Below are 18,078 nucleotides of genomic sequence, written 5' to 3'. Positions count from 1 at the left end.
CTAGCTCCTGCGTCACCCTGTCTTTGTCATTAATCCTCATCATTGGTTGAATTTGATATATACATTCAGACGCACTTACCCCTGGAGGCGTCCCCAAAGTGTCACCGCAGCGCAAGTTCCCTCGAAAGGAAACTGTATCAATGTATCTTAAAAGATAACACGATGTAACCTTGCTCTTACTTCAGATGTGTCCCCACATTTAGTCCTTGAATTTGAGGGTATTGGACCTTGAAAGTTTTTGAAAGGTCCTTGAATTTGAAGTTAACTAAGCCAGTGGTTCTCAAACTGGGGTCCGCGAGATGGTGCCAGGGGGGCCCCAGTTTTATGAATTTTTTATAAAATACATTAATTTATCATGAATTCTGTGAAATTAAACCTAAAAAAATAAGGCAGCACTACTTTGTATAATTTAATGTTTTGTTTAATTAAAATGTGAAGATTTAGAACTGTTTTTGTCATATATTTTCTTTGGGGGGGCCGCGAAGGAATGCACTGTACACAAAGCGGGTCGCACCCTGAAAAAGTTTGAGAACCACTGAACTAAGCTGTGGGAACCCTGAATCTGCACTATCCAAACGTGCCACTGCCATTTATGCTCATTTGCATTTGCATTTTAAAGGACACACCCAAAACCGGCACATCTTTGCTCGCACCTACAAAGTGTTAATGTTAACATGTCATAATAAATTATCTACATGGTATTTTGAGCTAAAACTTCACATACGTACTATGGGGACACCAAAGATTTGACATCTTAAAAAGTCTCCTTTAATACTGGTTTTGCAAGTCAATTCAACCTACTTTTTGTTTTGACTTGTTAGTTGACATAACAAGTTGAAATTGTTTACCTTAATTTGTTAAAGGCGGGGTGCATGATCTCTGAAAGCCAATGTTGACATTTGAAATCACCTGAACAAACACACCCCTACCCCAATAGAATCTGGACCTTCTTTTGATAGACCCGCCCCACACATACGCAACCCAGGCAACGATGTCTGTTAGTAGACACGCCGCTTGCTGCTGATTGGCTACAAGTGTGTTTTGGTAGTCAGCCCGACTCCCTTTTTTAAGTTAAAGTAACATAAAAATATATGTTGATTTGACATCATTTATTTCCAGTGAAATAACCCAGCATTTTTTTTTGTGCGTGTGTGTGTGTATGTGGACTTTATTTAATGAGTATTTAAAAAGTTTATCTTTAGTGGTGGAAATTTCAGACTGATGGAAGACTAAAAGCCTTTAAGCATCCATCCAATGCATTCATCAGTATAGAACTGGGCGGTGACCCAACCAGATGTCAAAAGCTGGGTACGGGAATAATGCGATTCAATCTATCAATAAGACAATTGGCATAATTGATGTCTAATAGAATTAGGCTGAAATAGTTGCAACTAAAGGTCTGGCTGTGTCAATGGGTGAGGTTAAAGCTAGGGAAAGGGTAGAAAGAAAACATGTGAAAATACTGGAAAAACTACCAGTTAAAAGGTAAACTCTTCAGTATGAAAGACCTTACTGTACAGGGGAAATAAATAATCACACCAAAAATTCAAGGAGCCATACACACTGACAACATGGTTTTTAGCCACAGAAGGTGTCACATCCTGTAGAAGGAAACCATGTCTGTATTAATTTGGTATTTCAACATCTTTCAGGAAGTCACGGAGGTCGGGGGGTTGGGAACTCACATTTCAGCCATCACATGCTAAGAAAGAAATATCTAAAATCAACCAGAACTGAGTTACCATCCAGACCAAAATAAAGGCAGTAATCTTGTGTGAACGCAATTTGCATGAAAAACTCCATGTATAACCTCAAGCATGTTTGGGTTTTTAAAATGCCAGAGCTAAAAGTTTTTTTTTATTATGCAAAGAGATGTACTACTAACTTCAAATGATATACAAATGAAATAATAAAATAAGCAACCCTCTTACGATTATATTTTACTCCTTTGTTATTGATTTTTATTCTATAGGTCTAAACATGCATTATAAACAAAACCCACATCCCTCAATTCCTTCAATTGGGACCCTGTCTTTGAAATTTTAAGATGAAAGATTTACTCAGTCAACATTGAAGATATCAAGGTTATATTTTCATCAGGGTAGCTGACTTCAAATTCAAGGACCTTTCGGGGACTTTCCGGGTCCAATACTCTCAAATTCAAGGACTAAATGGGGGGACACATCTCAAGTGAGAGCAAGGTTACATTGTGTTACCTTGTAAGATACATTGTTACAGTTCTCTTTTGAAGGAACTTGCACTGCGTCACTGCGGTGATACTTTGGTAGTGGGTGCGTCTTTATGTGTATATCAAATTCAACCAATAGTGAGGCTTAATGACAAAGACAAGGGGCTGGAAGTATATCTGAAATATTGCCAAAGACGGCGTTACATGGCGCAGGAAGTATGGCAAGGGAGACGCAGCGTCTCATTCCCTTCTCAGGGAACAAGAGTTACATACGTAACCCGAGACGTTTTCATGTGTCAAACACAACTATGCAAAAAAGCATTTTGGTATGAATCAACATTCGCATGCAGAAGATATAAGCATTTAAAGTTTAGCACGTGTGCTTAAAAAGTCTAGAATTTTATATTATCCTACACAGGGAATAATATGGATTTTTTTTCTTGCATAAAACAGATTCAAGCACTTTCAATGACCTGTATCCATGTATGTATATTTTTAAAAACTTCCCAGGGCCTTGAATTTTTTCCCCCCAGATTCACAAACTTTCAAGGATTTAAAGGACCCGTGGGAACCCTGTTTAATTGTCCTATGTAGAAAACAGTAAAAAACAAAAGTTGGGTTTTCACAGGCAATCTGCAATGAACTCATCCGTGCAATAGGCAAATAGTTTTCTTTAAATACCCAGACATCATTTACAGTAAAAGAGCTGAAAGGTTGCTTTGAGACTAACAGCACCCTCTGTTGGCACATTAGTCATGCTAAGTTAGAGGCCATCTGAAAGATTATATGCAGACATATACTTTACTGTTGTGAATATAAAGTCTTATTCTTCATTCTTGTGAAGCTGTTTTATATATAACGTTGTCATTTACATAAAATGTTTATGTAAATGAAACATTACAGCTCCTCAAAACAAATCTGATGCATGATCATAAACCTCCACTGAAGAACGAGCTATTGTAACATAATTACAGCATCCGAGTGACAGGAAACGATGCCCCTTATCGGCAGTTCTCATCTCCATGACAACCATTGTGTAATTTGTATGTGCTCTAGATGCATTGCTTTGTCGCTTGTTAATTTATGCTCAAACCTGCATGCTGCTTTTTATAAATGAAGGTTATTGAGGTGCTGTGGGTTATGAAATGAGACTGGTGAGACAGTGCATCTAATTATACATGATTACTTTATTGTTATATGATGAACTCTGGATCTCTCTGAAGTGAAGATCTCTGAATCAATGACTCATTTATTTGCTCATCTAAATTTAATAGTGTGTTACTGTAATTGCTGAGTGCTGATGCATGTTTCTATTGAACAACTCCAGTCCTCCACATAAGCAGTATTATGAGATATAATTATCCCAGTTTTTATATTTCTCACTTCAAATTTTTAAAATAGCATCAACTTTGCTTAAAGGGGTCATATCATGAGATTTTTTAAGATGTAAAATAAACCTTTGGTGTACCCAGAGTGTACGCATATGTGAAGTTTTAGCTCAAAATACTTCACAGATAATTTATTATAGCATGTTAAAATTGCTAATTTGTATGTATGCTGTTTTTGGGTGTGTCGTTTAAAATGCAAATGAGCTGATGAAATGCAAACACTGATCGCAATGATGGTGGTTTGTTGTAATTGAAACTCAATTGTGCATTCAAGTACTTTATTCTTTCTCTCTTTCTCTCTGCACTATGTCAGTGCTGTGGTTGGATAGTGCAGATAAAGGGGTGGTATTAGTGTAATTCGCCTTGATACCTACCTCACAAAACAGGCAAAATCTAAATCACCTAATTTTTCACACGCTTGCAGAAAATGCAAACTTCAGACGCTGCGTAGAAGAAAGGGCAGGACTTTCAACAGGTCACGTGTCTTCCCGGGACCTTGCAGATGCCGGCTAATCATGGCAGTGTGAATGAACAAAAAATCTAAAGATCCCGGAAAAATCCAGGATGCATTTTCCATGTATTTTCTGGAATGTCTGTGTGAAAAGGGCTAAACACTCTTCAAAATACACTGAAAGCCCTAATGCTGTTTGTACTCAAAAAGTCAAGCAATCATGACTAAAATTTAGCATTTTGGATCCATAACTTAACTATCTTAGTTAATTTAACTTATTAACTTATATAAACCATAAACTTAAAAATTCAAGTGCAATTAACTTATCAGTTCAAAATGCTATGAGGAATACCCATAAGCCCTTGTGCCTGAAAATTTTGAATGATTTATCTTTGGTCCAAGAATAACAACAGATAGGACATATAAACCAGTTGATGATAACATTCTTAGAGTTTTACACTTTTTGTAACATTATTGATGTTTTATTTTGTGTAAATTATCGGTTTTTTGTGAAGTCACCGTTCAGGTGATCAGTGTTTCCTCTAGTATGCATGCACCACATTTAACTCAGTGTATTTCTCTCCACTAAAATGAAGATACACGTGAACAGTGCAGTTTGTTGTGTGCTTCTGTGAAGAATTAAGTTCATTGATTGATTGACATCGGGTCAGTCCTGAATATCTTTTTTATTACACATTGTTATATAAAATTAAATGACAATTTAAGTTCAGTCTTTATGAAATTAATTGTTTAAGTGCACAGTACAAACTCCAAGTGTGGTGAACTTAAGAATTTAAGTTCAGTCTATGTGGCCACCAAGTTAAATAAACTTAAATATATAAGTTTTTGGGAGACCCATTACTTAATTTAATTGAGGGAATGAGTTTACTTAAATCAATTGAGTTCAGTCAACTTATTAGGTTTTTCAGTGTATCTTCCAGATCAAAGTAATTTAGACAGGTTTAAAACAACTTGAGGGTGATAATTTTCATTTTTTGGATGAACTTCCTCTTTAAGGGATTTTATATATTTAAGTGTTGCTCATAAAACATACTGTAAAAATGCAGCATTTTTGTCAAATCAAAATATATTTTTGTTACTTTAACTTAAAAAATTAAGTTAAACTATTTCAACGTGTTTTTATAAGTTATGTCAACTTTTAAAATAGTAGGTTGAGTTGACTTGCAAAACCAAGTTGTTTTAACCTCCTAAGACCTGAGCTTTGGTTTGTCTTTTTTTTCAAATTTCTTCCAGCTATATTGGGGTTAGAAAGAACAAATAAATATAGTAACCAAATATTTTTCTTTGAACAGGAAGCAGTGTATTTGTCCATGTTTGTGTACAACAGGTTCCAGTTACACAGAATTAAGTATTATAGTGCAAACAACAAAAAACTGTATGTCCATGTATCTTAGCAGGTCTTAGCAGGTTAAAGGGACATAAAACAACTTTTTCTGACTTTTTACATGTTTAAGTGCTATAATTGGGTCACCAGTGCTTCTATCAACCTAGAACATTTGAAAGAGATCAACCCAGTAACTTAGTTTTGGTAAACCATTCTCTGCAAGCATGTGCAAAATAGGTCATTGAAATTTGGCTCTCCTGGTGATGTCAGAAGGGGATAGTACCACCCCTTACTCTGCACTATCCAACCACTGCTATTTAGTGCAGAGATCAGCTCATTTGCATTTTAAAGGACACACCCAAAAACGTAAATTTGAACATGCTAAAATTAAATATCTATATGATATTTGAGCTAGAACTTCACATACTTACTCAGTGGACACCAAATATTTATTTTACATCTTTAAAAAGTCTTGTGAAATGTCCCCTTTAACTATTTTTACAGTATATTACACATTATGTCACTGTCCCTTATCACTTGCTTTGTCTTTCAATAGGAACATGTTTATTTTTGTAGGAATGCATTTACATGATGTGAAATAATCCAAAGTTTACTAATCATTCACCAAATAACTTAATGTGAAATAATGGACTCCCAATGCAATCTCATGGCAATTTGTACGTATTTTACAAGGTGGCTGATCTGTATTCATTCGTACAACCACATTTTTTGGGATGATTTGCTTTTGTCCCCATAAAGTTGTGGTTACAGTTTCACTATTGGTTTTTATAATAACCGTACGTTTTGTACGATGCGCTTCGTACGAATTAGCCAACATGTAAAATATGTACAAATTCATGTGAGATCAGGCTGGCACTCGTATTATTAAAAAATGAGTACTGTCAAATTAAATCAACAAATATTTTTATGTTACTTTAACTTAACAAATCAAGTTAAAACATTTCAACTAGTTTTTATAAGTTATGTCAACTTATCACAGGTCAAAATTTAAAATAGTAGGTTAAGTTGATTTGCAAAACCATTGTTTTAACTTCATGCTGCATTGTCTTTACAATATATTACACATTATGTCGATGTCCCATGTCACTTTTTTGTCTTTCAATAGGAACTCCAACTTATTTCCTTTGTTAAACATTTTTATTTTGATGGGAAAGCAATTTAATACTGTGGAATAATCCAGATGTATACTTCAAGAGATGAATGTGTTCACACATATAATCATTCACCAAATAACTAAAGGTTAAATAATGCAATCTCATGGCATTCGTAGGTATTTTACAAGGTGCCTGATTTGTATTCATTCATACATCCACATTTGTATGTTTTTGAAAAATTTGCTTTCACCCCTGTGACGTTGGGGATAGAGTTTCATTATTGTTTTTTATAATAATCGTACGAAAACGTACGATACGCTTAGCCAACCCGTAAAATATGTATGAATTCATGTGAGATCAGGCTGGCACTCATTTGCAATTTAAAAAATGTATACTGTGCTCCAATATAAAATTATTAATGCATCTGAACAAAACTAATTGAATCACGGCCCTGTTGAATGCTTTATTCTGATTCGTTGAGAGATTTTCCAAAGGTGTTTTTATTTATTATTTTTATTTTATTTTATTTATTCTGTAAAACGCACAGCTAACCTTTCAAATGTCTTAAAATAACCACCAAAGGAATGTTTGTGGTAATCGTGGTATAAGCTGAATAATTAAAGCATGAATAAATGTCGCATTACCACCTTTGGTGTGCATTATTTTCAAATAATGCAACAGCCCGTCATCAGATATTCCTCACATAACTTTTCATTTATCACATAAAGAGCAGAAAATGGGATTCAAAACATCTATTTAATGGAAAACAGTAGGTGGTAGTAGGTCAAGACTTTAAAAGTATAAACATGTAAATTCAGTGTCAGCTTAAGCAGTCAAACCTCTCATCTAAAAAAACAAAAGGCCTACATAGAAACATAGTCATCAAGTAAACGAATGTTACATAATACGGAAATGTCATGACACATCTTTAAGCAAAGAACAATCTTTTAAGCTTTGTACAAACATAAATAAAATGTTTAAAAATGTAAAGTCCATTTTTTTTTGAGAATGTGAAAGTGTTAAATTATTAAAGTTATTACACTTGAAACATTTTCATGATGAAAATATACTTCTATATGAAATCATAAGTGAAATTAATATTATTAACATCATGAGGGAATGTTCATTTCATACTACACAGCATTAGCAGCGTGATGCTCTCAGATCTATATTATTAACGTTTAATCTGTCCATTTTAACAGCTTATAAAACTGCGACAATGAGAAATTTTCCAATCAAAATGCAATACGAAATAAATAAACTGATGTGTTTTATTTACAGCAGCTTGTGCGATATCTACACTGACAATCACTCAGTTGTTACGTGCCTGCAGTTTAACTGGACAAACAGTTAGCGATTCTTTTGTACGACACACTGAGGACTGAAAGTAATTTCAGATTAATGCACACATACACCCCACAACGACAATAATGACGTCTATAAGACTGTACCAACTCTGTGAAATGAGGTATGATGAGTAATGTGAGGTAACATATGCCATTTAAATAAGCATCGTAGGTGCATCTCACCTCCGTATAAAGATCCCAAAGCATGCAGGGCCCATTAGTGTGTCTGTTCCCGTCATTAAATACTGCAATCAATATCAGGTTACAAAACAAAAGAAAACAATATATGAACCTGGAGTACACTTAACAAATAGCATCATCACAAGTCATTTCAGAGGAGTGTTAAATTAGGTAGTGCTTGAAGTATATTTGTGAAAACGGAGCAATTGGGAATAATTAAGAAGTTCGGCAAACTGAACTGAAATGATACCTCATAATGTTCATATTGTTTGAAGACTAAAGTGCATCATTTTTGCACTGCAAACACCCATGACATCTTCTTGCAGAGAAATGTAACAGACCCTCAACCAATTTTGCTGAACCAATGACATGAAGAGGTGAGGAGCAGGGTGATGCATTACACTATTAGGGTTTGCTCTAGCCCGTCCAAGGGGTATTCAGGTTGTACTCATGCAGGGATGTAGTGTTCCCCCCACAGTCCACATACTGGTACATCTCCTGAGACACCTGCTCAGCATGGCCAAAATACACTGTTGTAACTGTAATCCTGTAAACCAAAAAGCAAAGTTAGCCACATAATAATCCCAGATTTGTCTACCAAGCATTCCCTACCAAATAAATAATCATTGTCTGACACCAAGTTTATGTTACACTAGCGAATCACGAGCAAGCAAAACATCATCCCACTATCTCTAGAAAACATATGATTCGCTACATGTTTGTGTTATTTACATTTTATGCACTTACGTGCCGATTTCCAACATAACACAGACATGTGATGCAGTTTTACTTACTGCCTGCGACTTGGGACCGCCCCATTTCAACCAGCGTTAAACAAACCCACACACAAAACTCCCCTGCTATCCTGGATAAACAAACTATATCCATTGTTTTAATAAAACTGAAAAAGGTTTTCTTCTCCTTGCATAAAAAACACTACTACTTTCGTGCCATTGTTGATTCTCCATATAAAACAAAGCTGTCGCATGCATTGATTCCTGCGACTTCTACATGAAGAAACAATGCTAATGAACATCCTCATCTCGCTCTTACTCTGATTGATGTGTGGGCGTGCTTTTTTGGGGAGATGTGCCCTTAAAAGATATATGGGGTTAATGATATGTAATGAGTACCCATGTTTGAAAAAAAAGTTTTCGAAACTTGTAGGAAATATGGTGCGTGAGTTTGGCCCAGAAATACTCTGTCACACGCTTAACTGCTTTTTTGACACTTTGCATTTATTTAGCATGAGGATTAAAACTCTTTAACTGTGTTAATAGCTCAGGATGCATGAAATAGCATTAAACCCCACCTTTAAGCAACCGAGCTGTCGAAATACACTATTTCGACATTTTCGAAATTGGCAGTGGCAAGATCAACAGACCATAACAAAAACACACAGTCCGACCAGCAAATACTATTTAAAAAGACAATGACTGGCTACAGCATTGTTTTTCAGAGAAACAGATATCTGAACTTAACATGTTTCTAAATGGGGCTGTTTACACTTGGTATTAAGATGTGTTTTCATCGTTCAGATCACAAGTGGACGAGAGAGACAAATTACGTTTACACCTGGTATTTAAATCCGTCTCTTTTGTTCACTTTCGACCGCTTCTGTCCTGAATACTGTGAGGGGGCCGGTCTGTCGAGACGGTGGGCTAGTCTCTCCGCCGTCATTTAAGTTATGATGAGTTTGTATGGATGGGAACTAATACTTGTAAGTAAACATGCTGCACACAGTGTTTTGTACATGTATATATGTTAGAGCTTTCTCTGATATTTCAGCGCAATTGATGAACGAGGATCGCGCAACTTTCACACGCTTGCAAAATGAAACTGTGGAGATCAGCCACTTTAGTTTTATCAATGAAAGGCTAAAAATAGTGCTGTACACTGTGAAAAGACGAAAAGACGTAAAACACTGGCCCTCATTTATCATTCTTGCGTAGAAACGGCCGTAACTGTTGGCGTAAGATTATGCTTACACTCCTCTCACCGCCTGATTTATTTAACTGTGCGTACCTTTGATATTCAGGTGTATTCAGGTGCCCTTCATAAATGCTGCTGCTGAAAACGATCTTCATTAGAATAACACACCCATATAAATTCAAGTCTCCACCTCCCCCACGCCCTCATTTTACGACATGCACGGAAGACGGCAAAAAAGAGAAGCCGGGGAAGTGAAAAGAAACAAAATTGTTTTATTTGGGAGTTTAAAGAGTGGGATTAAAGACACATTAATAATTGCATGACAATTTGTAATATTCTTATTATTCTTTTTTATTATTAATGGCGCTTATTGATATTTAGAATTATTATTATTATTATTATTTACTGTTGCCTACATCTAAAATCTATGTCTGATTAATGGTTCGGTTAAGTTTTTTTAATAATATTTAACAATGTTGTAGTAACTTCTGTAGTTTGTTTTTCTGTATTAACATACAGTTGTTTGTTAGCTATATCTTAGATCCAGTTTGATACGGAGCTCCGGATATAATTCAAGTTAACAATTTGTTTCCACGACCTCCACATGTTTTACTAGGCTAATTCATAATTTGAAGTAATAATAATTGTAATAGTAATTACGAATTATTATAATAATTCATTCCAAGGAACAAACTGTTGAATATTGGAAACAAATTCTAAATTTATGGCCATACTTTAGACTAAATAAGAAAAATAATTGTTAATTTGTGTCATAGCATAAAAGATAATTTTCCGCATGTCATCATGATCGGATTCACGGCTCCATTCAACACAAGCATCTTACCTTCATGTCTTTATTTATCATTGAATATTTGCTAACTCTTTCAGTCTCTCCGCACTCCATTTCAATTTCTTCTCTCTGCTCAATCTTAACTTTGATTTTTACTTTACATGTATAAGGCTTCAATTCCATAACTTATTGCTAGACGTTTTCACAGATTCTCAAACTAGCAAATTATCAAAGTGCGTTCAGGGTTGAGCGAGCGATGCTGATCGTAATGAGCGAGCGGAGTGGAATTTTTGGAAAGGCGCTCTGATGGTAATATTACCGCACCGCTCAACGCTCCGCTCCCACTAAGCTCCGTTCACATGCTCTGTAAAACGTCAGGTAAAGCGCACAGGCTCACAACTGAAGGAATACATATGCATACAAATCAAATGCTTTGGTAAAGTCTCACAAATTAAACATTGAAGTCCATGTTGCATAAAAATAAACACTGAAGTTTATAATTACTATACATTTTTGGGGTCATAATTAGGGATGCACCGATAGGATTTTTTCGGGCCGATAACGATATCGATTTAAACAGACAACTTCTGTCCGATACCGATGCCGATATTTAACACTTGTGTACAGTACTATACAGTTGGTCAATTAGCTAGTTTATTTCTGCATCAAATTATTTTTACTGAACATGGATTGGATCTAATTAACATTCAACTGACCATATAAATATTGCTACTTCGTTTCCCCACTAAAGTGCAGTTTGTTTCTTTTATTGTCCAAGACATTTGAGCCAGCTCAACAAAGGTATTCTGTCGGTGCTTAAAGGGACACAAGGCAGCATTTTTATGTTAATAAATCATCTTCGTAAGTCGGTATATGGTTAAATGACTCATTACATGACGAATGAAGACGCTCTCGCCCGCCCCTACCGTCTGTAGGAAGAATACCCCACTTGCAAGTTCGCTGTATTCGACCCGGTGTCCTTCAGTCTTGTAAAGGTTCAGATGTAGAAAGCATTTACTCCCAGACACTAGGGGGAGCTAGTAGAGAAATAATACTCAGACTAGCCTTGTGTGCCTTTAAGTATGGTGCACACCAGAACATTAAAACATTTTAATTGAACAACAGACATGCAACTCATTGCCTTTATGCGGTTAATTAATAAACAATCGGTACCGGCCTTTCTCGTGCTATTGCCGATATGCCGATGGTTTCAAATTCATCAAAAATCGGCCGATAAATATCGGTGGCCGATACATCGGTGCATCACTAGTAATAATATATCATATATTTTAGTTTGTCAGTGAGTTTTGAGGTGTTAGAAATTGTGTTTCTGCGAATTTCCGCACTAACTTAAAACGTGCGTACACCACCTCCTGAGGTGGCGTAGGATTTGAGCGTGCCGTTGCTTTTTTTTATGAAATACATGCAATTGGTTGATGAAACATTTATTAAAATTAAGATACAATTTATACAAAACGAAATTCACTTTAAAGAAATGCTTTCTACAAAGCAAAACTTAATTAAGTGTCAAGTTTTTTTTCAAAATGCTATAAATCTATTGAATCAATGTATACAGTGGCAAGAAAAAGTATGTGAACTCCTAGGAATAAACTGGTTTTCTACTGTGATTTGCCATAAAATGTGATCTGATCCTCATCTAGGTCACAACAATAGACACACACAATGCACATAAGGTGACAACACGCAAATAATTCCAGTTTCTTGCGTCTCCCCTGAGAACCCCCACCAAACACTCATAGTGCTGGAGGAAAATGTAATTGAATCCTTGGATTTAACAGCTTGTTGAGCCTCATTTGGCAGCAAATACTTCAAGCAAGCGCTTTCAGTAGTTCTGAATCAGACCTGCGCATCGTTCAGAAGCAAGTTTTGCTCATTCCCCTTTATAAAACTGCTTTAACTCAGACACATTTGTAGGATGTCTGGTGTGAACCGCTCTCTTGAGGTCATTCCACAGGTTAAGGTCGGGCTTTGACTAGGCCACTCCAAATGGCGCATTTTGTTTTTCTTAAGCCAGTCTGTAGTGGATTTCCAACAATGTTTAAGGTCAGTGTGCTGTTGCATCAACTAACTTCTACTGAGCTTCAACTGGTGGACAGCCACCCTGACATTATCCTGTAGGATTTTTTTTTTTACTTAATAATTCATTTTACCCTCGATGATGGCATGTGGTCCAGGCCATGAGGCAGCAAACCAAGCCCAAATGATGATGTTCCCTCCACCATACTTCACTGTTGGGATGATGTTTTGATGTTGGTAAGCTGTGCCCATTTTGCACCATAACATTTTTCCCAAAAATTTCAACTTTTGTTTCATCAATCCATAAAATATTTTCCCAGTAGCACTGGGGTTTGCCAAGGTGCTCTTTTGCAAACTTCAGGCTCACAGCAATGTTTTTTGGGAGAGCAGCGGCTTCCTCCGTGGTGTACTGTCATAGACACCGTTCCTGTCCAAAGACTTGCGTATGTAGACTCAGGAACAGAGCTGTGTGCCCGTTCCAATGATGTCTTCCAGCCTTTAGCTGTTACTAGTGGGTTCTTCTTTACTTCCTTGAGTATTCTGCATGATGTCTTAGGAGTCATCTTGACTGTGCGCCCACTTCTAGGAAGGGTAGCTACAGTATTTAACTGTCTCCATTTATAGATAATTTGTCTGAGTGTAGACTGATGGAGGTCTAAACATTTTGAGATTGTTTTGTATCTCTTTTCAGCCTTATGGAGTGCAACATCTCTTGATCAGATATCTTTATAAGAGCATGGTTCAGAAGAGCTGATGCTTCTTAAGGACAGCAATCTTAAAATGTGTGAGTGTCTTAATATCAATCAAAGTTGCACTAAAGCACACATTTAAACTCATTTTATTAATTGGACTCCAGTTTGCCAGCTTCTGACAAAAACGCTTTCAATAAAGTAATTAGTCCATGGGTTCACTTACATTTTCCTCCAGCACTGTGAATGTTTAATGGGTGTTTCCAAAAAAGACACAAGAAACTGGAATTATTTATGTCTTGTGAGCTTATGCACGTCGTGTTTGTTTATTGTTGTGACCTAGATGAGGATCAGCTAACATTTTATGGTAAATCACTGTAGAAAACCAGTTCATTCCTAGGGGTTCACATACTTTTTCTTGCCTCTGTAAATGTGCATTCATCTTTGCCATGTTATATTCATTTAGTTGACTAGTGGTATACACGGATTAAAAAAATAAACATTAATGGCATTAATCAAAACACTTATTTTGTCATATTAAGAACACCGTCATTGATGCTGTTATCCTTGTTTTTATATTGTTATTGTTGTGTTGTTATAATTGTAACACCCTTAAAAAAATGTAAATGTTTGTTACTAAAGTTTCTTTTCTATTGTATTTGTTTTTAATATACTGTGTAAAATGGAAATGTTGTTTTGTTTTCTTATTTTCCCTGTTGAATATGTTGTTCATGGTATCCAATCAGAATACGCTCCAGTGTGATGTGAAGAGACTGTTTTCTCCCATAGAGGGCGATACTGGATATGCTAGAGGGAGCGCGAAAAAAAAAAGGAGGGGAGAAGAAGACAAGGGGAACGATGTATGTGCGTTGTGCTCGCGGAGCTTAAGAAATTGATGACAAACTGTGTTTTCTTTATTTTGCTTAAGAGAAACTTTGAAGTGACAGTGTTTAGCGACCCACCTGAGTTCATTTACTGTGTCCGTACGAGTTTTTGCGTGTTCGCATTCAGCACGTGGAGCAAGGTTTCAGGTGGCAGCCACGTGAGATCACTAGCTGGACGAATCCTCCATTACTCGACTCACTGAAACTCTGGAGTCCCCGTGTCTGCACGTGTGTCAACATTTGTTTGTCTCTTGAACACAGTTTTTCTTGAGTGAAACAACATCAGACGATCGGCATTTGTCACTGGATCGTGTCGTATGGATCGTGTCGTATGGATCGTGTCGTATGGATCGTGATTCGTGAGTACTGAAATCAGGCCTAACAGTTAAGTCTTCCTCTACGATTGATGAACATTTTAAAAGTGTCTCAGTAACGTTTACTTGCACCCCTACAAGCAAATCTCACTCTGAGTTTTCTGTATTTTGGGGAATTTCGGACCTTGATCATTTTATTCAAAAGTGAGTCGTCTGAAGAAAAGAATCGTTCAAAGGAATCGAACATTGAATCGGTATTTTCCAATCGGTTCCTTTAACTATTGTGAATGAAACGGGTTTTGTATGCCTGATTTCTAAACTGTTATGTTATTTACTAACTGTTTTGGTGTTTAATCTGTGGAAATAGCCTATTGCTGTTTTTATTGGGCTTTAAACAAATGTTCGGGGTTAATTTTGAAGGAAACCCAGTTGATATATTATCTGTACCTTGAAGCACAGAGCTTGTTGAACAGTGATTTACTTCTAAGAATACTACGAGGTATTTTGTTTTTTTTGTGAGAATCATTTAAAAATAATTGTTTATTTTTACCCAGTTTATTTCATTTGTTTATTTCTTTTTGGTTTAATACATTTTGTTTTCTTTAAATAAACTTTATATTCTCTTACCTTTCAAACACTTAGTGGTGTAATACATTTTGGAGGCTTATACATGTATATGTTTTCTTTAGTGGTAAAGCATTGACATAACCATAGAAAAAGGGTCAGTATAATTCATACTATAAGTCTAACACTGAGAGTCAAGGATTTTCTGTGCAGCAGTAAGATTGTACAAAGTATCATAACAATAGGGTTACATTTTGGAGGCACCGCTGGGATCCTTTTTCACAATGTGTGGTTGTCAATGCTTATTATGTTTGATTGTCTATGCTAATTCTGTGTAATGTTGCAGTGATTTTGATGATTTTGGGAGCCATGGATCTTAATCAAATAGATGAATGGAGCCGGCAAATGCAGGTCAGTCCTCCGCATTGTGTTGTTCTCAGTGGCGTTCCTTTAACTGTAACAGATGAAACCATCAATGAAGTACTTAGCACTGTAAAAGCCTTTGGTCGTACAAAAATTTGTGGCCGACGTGGTGACACTACCGGGCTGAATTTGTTCCTCTTAATAGAAACCAGTCTGGAGGTAGATTCCACCATTGTACCTCCTGAAGTAGGCATCCCTGGAGTAGTGGAGCCTTGGAGGGTACATATCCCTGGTAATGCCTGTGCTCCGGGTGATGCGTTTCACAAGAAGTTAATGTGCTTACTTCAACAGGAAGGAAAATCGTTGTGTGACGTGAGATCCATTGTTAATCCTGAGCAGTCCCCAATTCCAAGTCCTGCTGTTAATGTGAACCTAGATTTAGTCCAAGCCATTAATAGTCTGGCTGAGAAGTGTACCAATGTGCCTGGTGATACCGTCAGTTACAGAAAACTCAGAGTTTTCTCAGGCATACAGCCAACTCCACCCGGGGAGGAAGATTATGATTCCTGGATGGAGCAGGCTGCTCAGATGGTGACAGTGGCAGTGTGCTGATTCTATTAAGCGGCAGCGAATCGTGGAGAGTCTCAGAGGACCTGCCGCTGACATAATCAGATTTTTAAAGTTCAGTAGTCCCGCTGTAACTGCCACTGAATATCTCATGGCTCTTGATACTGCTTATGGCAGCACTGAAAGTCAGTCTGACCTCCTGGTGAGGTTTAGCAATACCTACCAGGAACCTGGTGAAAAGCTGTCAATTTTCTTGTGCCGGCTAGATAAGTTACTCCATCGTATCTTTCTAAAAAAAGGCATTAAAGTGGAGGAGCTAAACCAAAAACGAATGGAGCAGGTAGTTAAAGGAGCACTTACTACAGATATGGTAGCATTGAGGCTTAGGATGACTCATAAGCTTCGTGATCCCCCTAGTTTCTCTGAGCTTCTGAGGGAGGTGCGCGAGGAAGAGAGCTGGGTTAGTGCCCGTGAGAAATCCAAGGTTTTAGTGTCTTCTGCAGTGGTAGCTCAAGAGACACCCTCACATGAGTTAGCTGACTTGAAACGTGATGTACAGGAACTTTCTGCTCAGGTAGGCAAACTCTTAACAGCTGTTGCTGAGACCTCGGCTGCTGTTCCAGTTACACAGAAAGCTGTTTCTAGGGCTGCGCTAAATGCAAATGACAGGGAGGGAAATCAAAAAAAAGATGTTGGTCGTTATAATCCACCTGCCATTTTCTGCTATAAGTGTGGGGAAGATGGACATACAAAAAGGGAATGCAGAGGGGTGGAAGACTTGAGAAAGGTTAATCAGAAACTAATCAGGCAGAATAGGCAGTCGGGAAACGCCAGAGGAGCCCTGTGAGTGGGGAACACTTGGCTCCCCTTGAACAGTGTTTAACCCCATTGTCTGCTGAAAGCAATTGTACACCTGTATTTCCTTCTGGTTTAGTGGGTCCACTGTCTGATGTGCCGGTGCTGATTGAAGGCGTTAAGGCCAAAGCATTATTAGACAGTGGTTCCCAGGTCACCATATTGTATCGTAGTTTTTACCACACTTACTTAAAACACCTACCTTTGAAGCCCGTGGAAAACCTGGAAATTTGGGGTTTAAGTCAACATGAATATCCCTATGATGGTTACTTATCTGTTAGCCTTGTTTTTGATGAAGATGTTGCTGGTGTGTCCCAGACCGTTGATATCCTGGCATTAGTGTGCCCTGATCCACAGCCAGAGCAGCAGATAGCTATTCTAGTGGGAACCAATACCTCTTTAGTCAGAGGCTTGTTCAAAGCATGCAAGGAGAAGGCTGGAGAAGATTTTCTGAGTGTTTTGGCCGTTCATCCTGTTGTAAAAGCAGCTTACAAGACCATTAAAAATTCCACTAGGGTAAAAGATTCTCCTGAAAGGCCTGGGGTAGTGTGGTTTATTCAACACAAACCTGTTACTTTGAAACCAGGTGAGGTGCTACAAGTTCATGGGAAACCTAAATTCTTTAACGAGTTGGTTGATACACATGTCTTAATTGACCAGGCATCTAACATCAATTCACCTGATGAGCTATTGGTGAGACCTGAGCTACAGCTAGTGTCTGAGATGTCCAACCGGAAGGTTGCAGTAACTGTACGGAACATTTCCAGTAAAGCAGTAACTTTAAAACGTGGAACCCCCATTGCACATATCTTTTCTGTAGATATTGTGCATCAGTTGACTCCGGTAAGTGGGGACTCTGTCCCTCATACTCAGTTGTCTCTTGATTCATTTAATTTTGGTGATTCTCCACTTCCTGAGGAGGCCAAGAGGCGGTTATGTGAGAAGCTCATGGAGAGACAGGATGTGTTTTCTGCTCATAAGTGGGATGTAGGGTGCTCCAAAAGTACAGTGCATGAGATCAGACTTTCTGATTCGACTCCATTTCGAGAAAGGTCACGCCGCTTAGCTCC

At 37.4% G+C, this 18,078-nt stretch overlaps 2 protein-coding genes across 4 annotated transcripts in view; one reads left to right on the top strand and one right to left on the bottom strand.

Annotated features, from left to right (window-relative positions):
• Positions 1–18,078, top strand: part of gmnn (geminin DNA replication inhibitor) — a 228,615-nt gene that overhangs the window by 19,935 nt on the left and 190,602 nt on the right. The window lies entirely within an intron of this gene.
• The window catches only part of tmem106bb (transmembrane protein 106Bb), a 33,180-nt gene continuing 22,326 nt past the window's right edge, over positions 7,225–18,078 (bottom strand). For all 3 annotated transcript variants that reach the window (XM_055220087.2, XM_055220086.2, XM_055220088.2), the window contains exon 8: positions 7,225–8,560. In XM_055220087.2, the coding sequence (XP_055076062.1) occupies positions 8,431–8,560 (130 nt within the window). In that variant the 3' untranslated portion in view covers positions 7,225–8,430. The remainder of the gene's footprint in view (positions 8,561–18,078) is intronic.

This window comes from Misgurnus anguillicaudatus, chromosome 20 (assembly GCF_027580225.2).
Source record: "Misgurnus anguillicaudatus chromosome 20, ASM2758022v2, whole genome shotgun sequence".
Classification (NCBI taxonomy): domain Eukaryota; kingdom Metazoa; phylum Chordata; class Actinopteri; order Cypriniformes; family Cobitidae; genus Misgurnus; species Misgurnus anguillicaudatus.
This window is presented reverse-complemented; position numbering and strand designations above follow the sequence as displayed.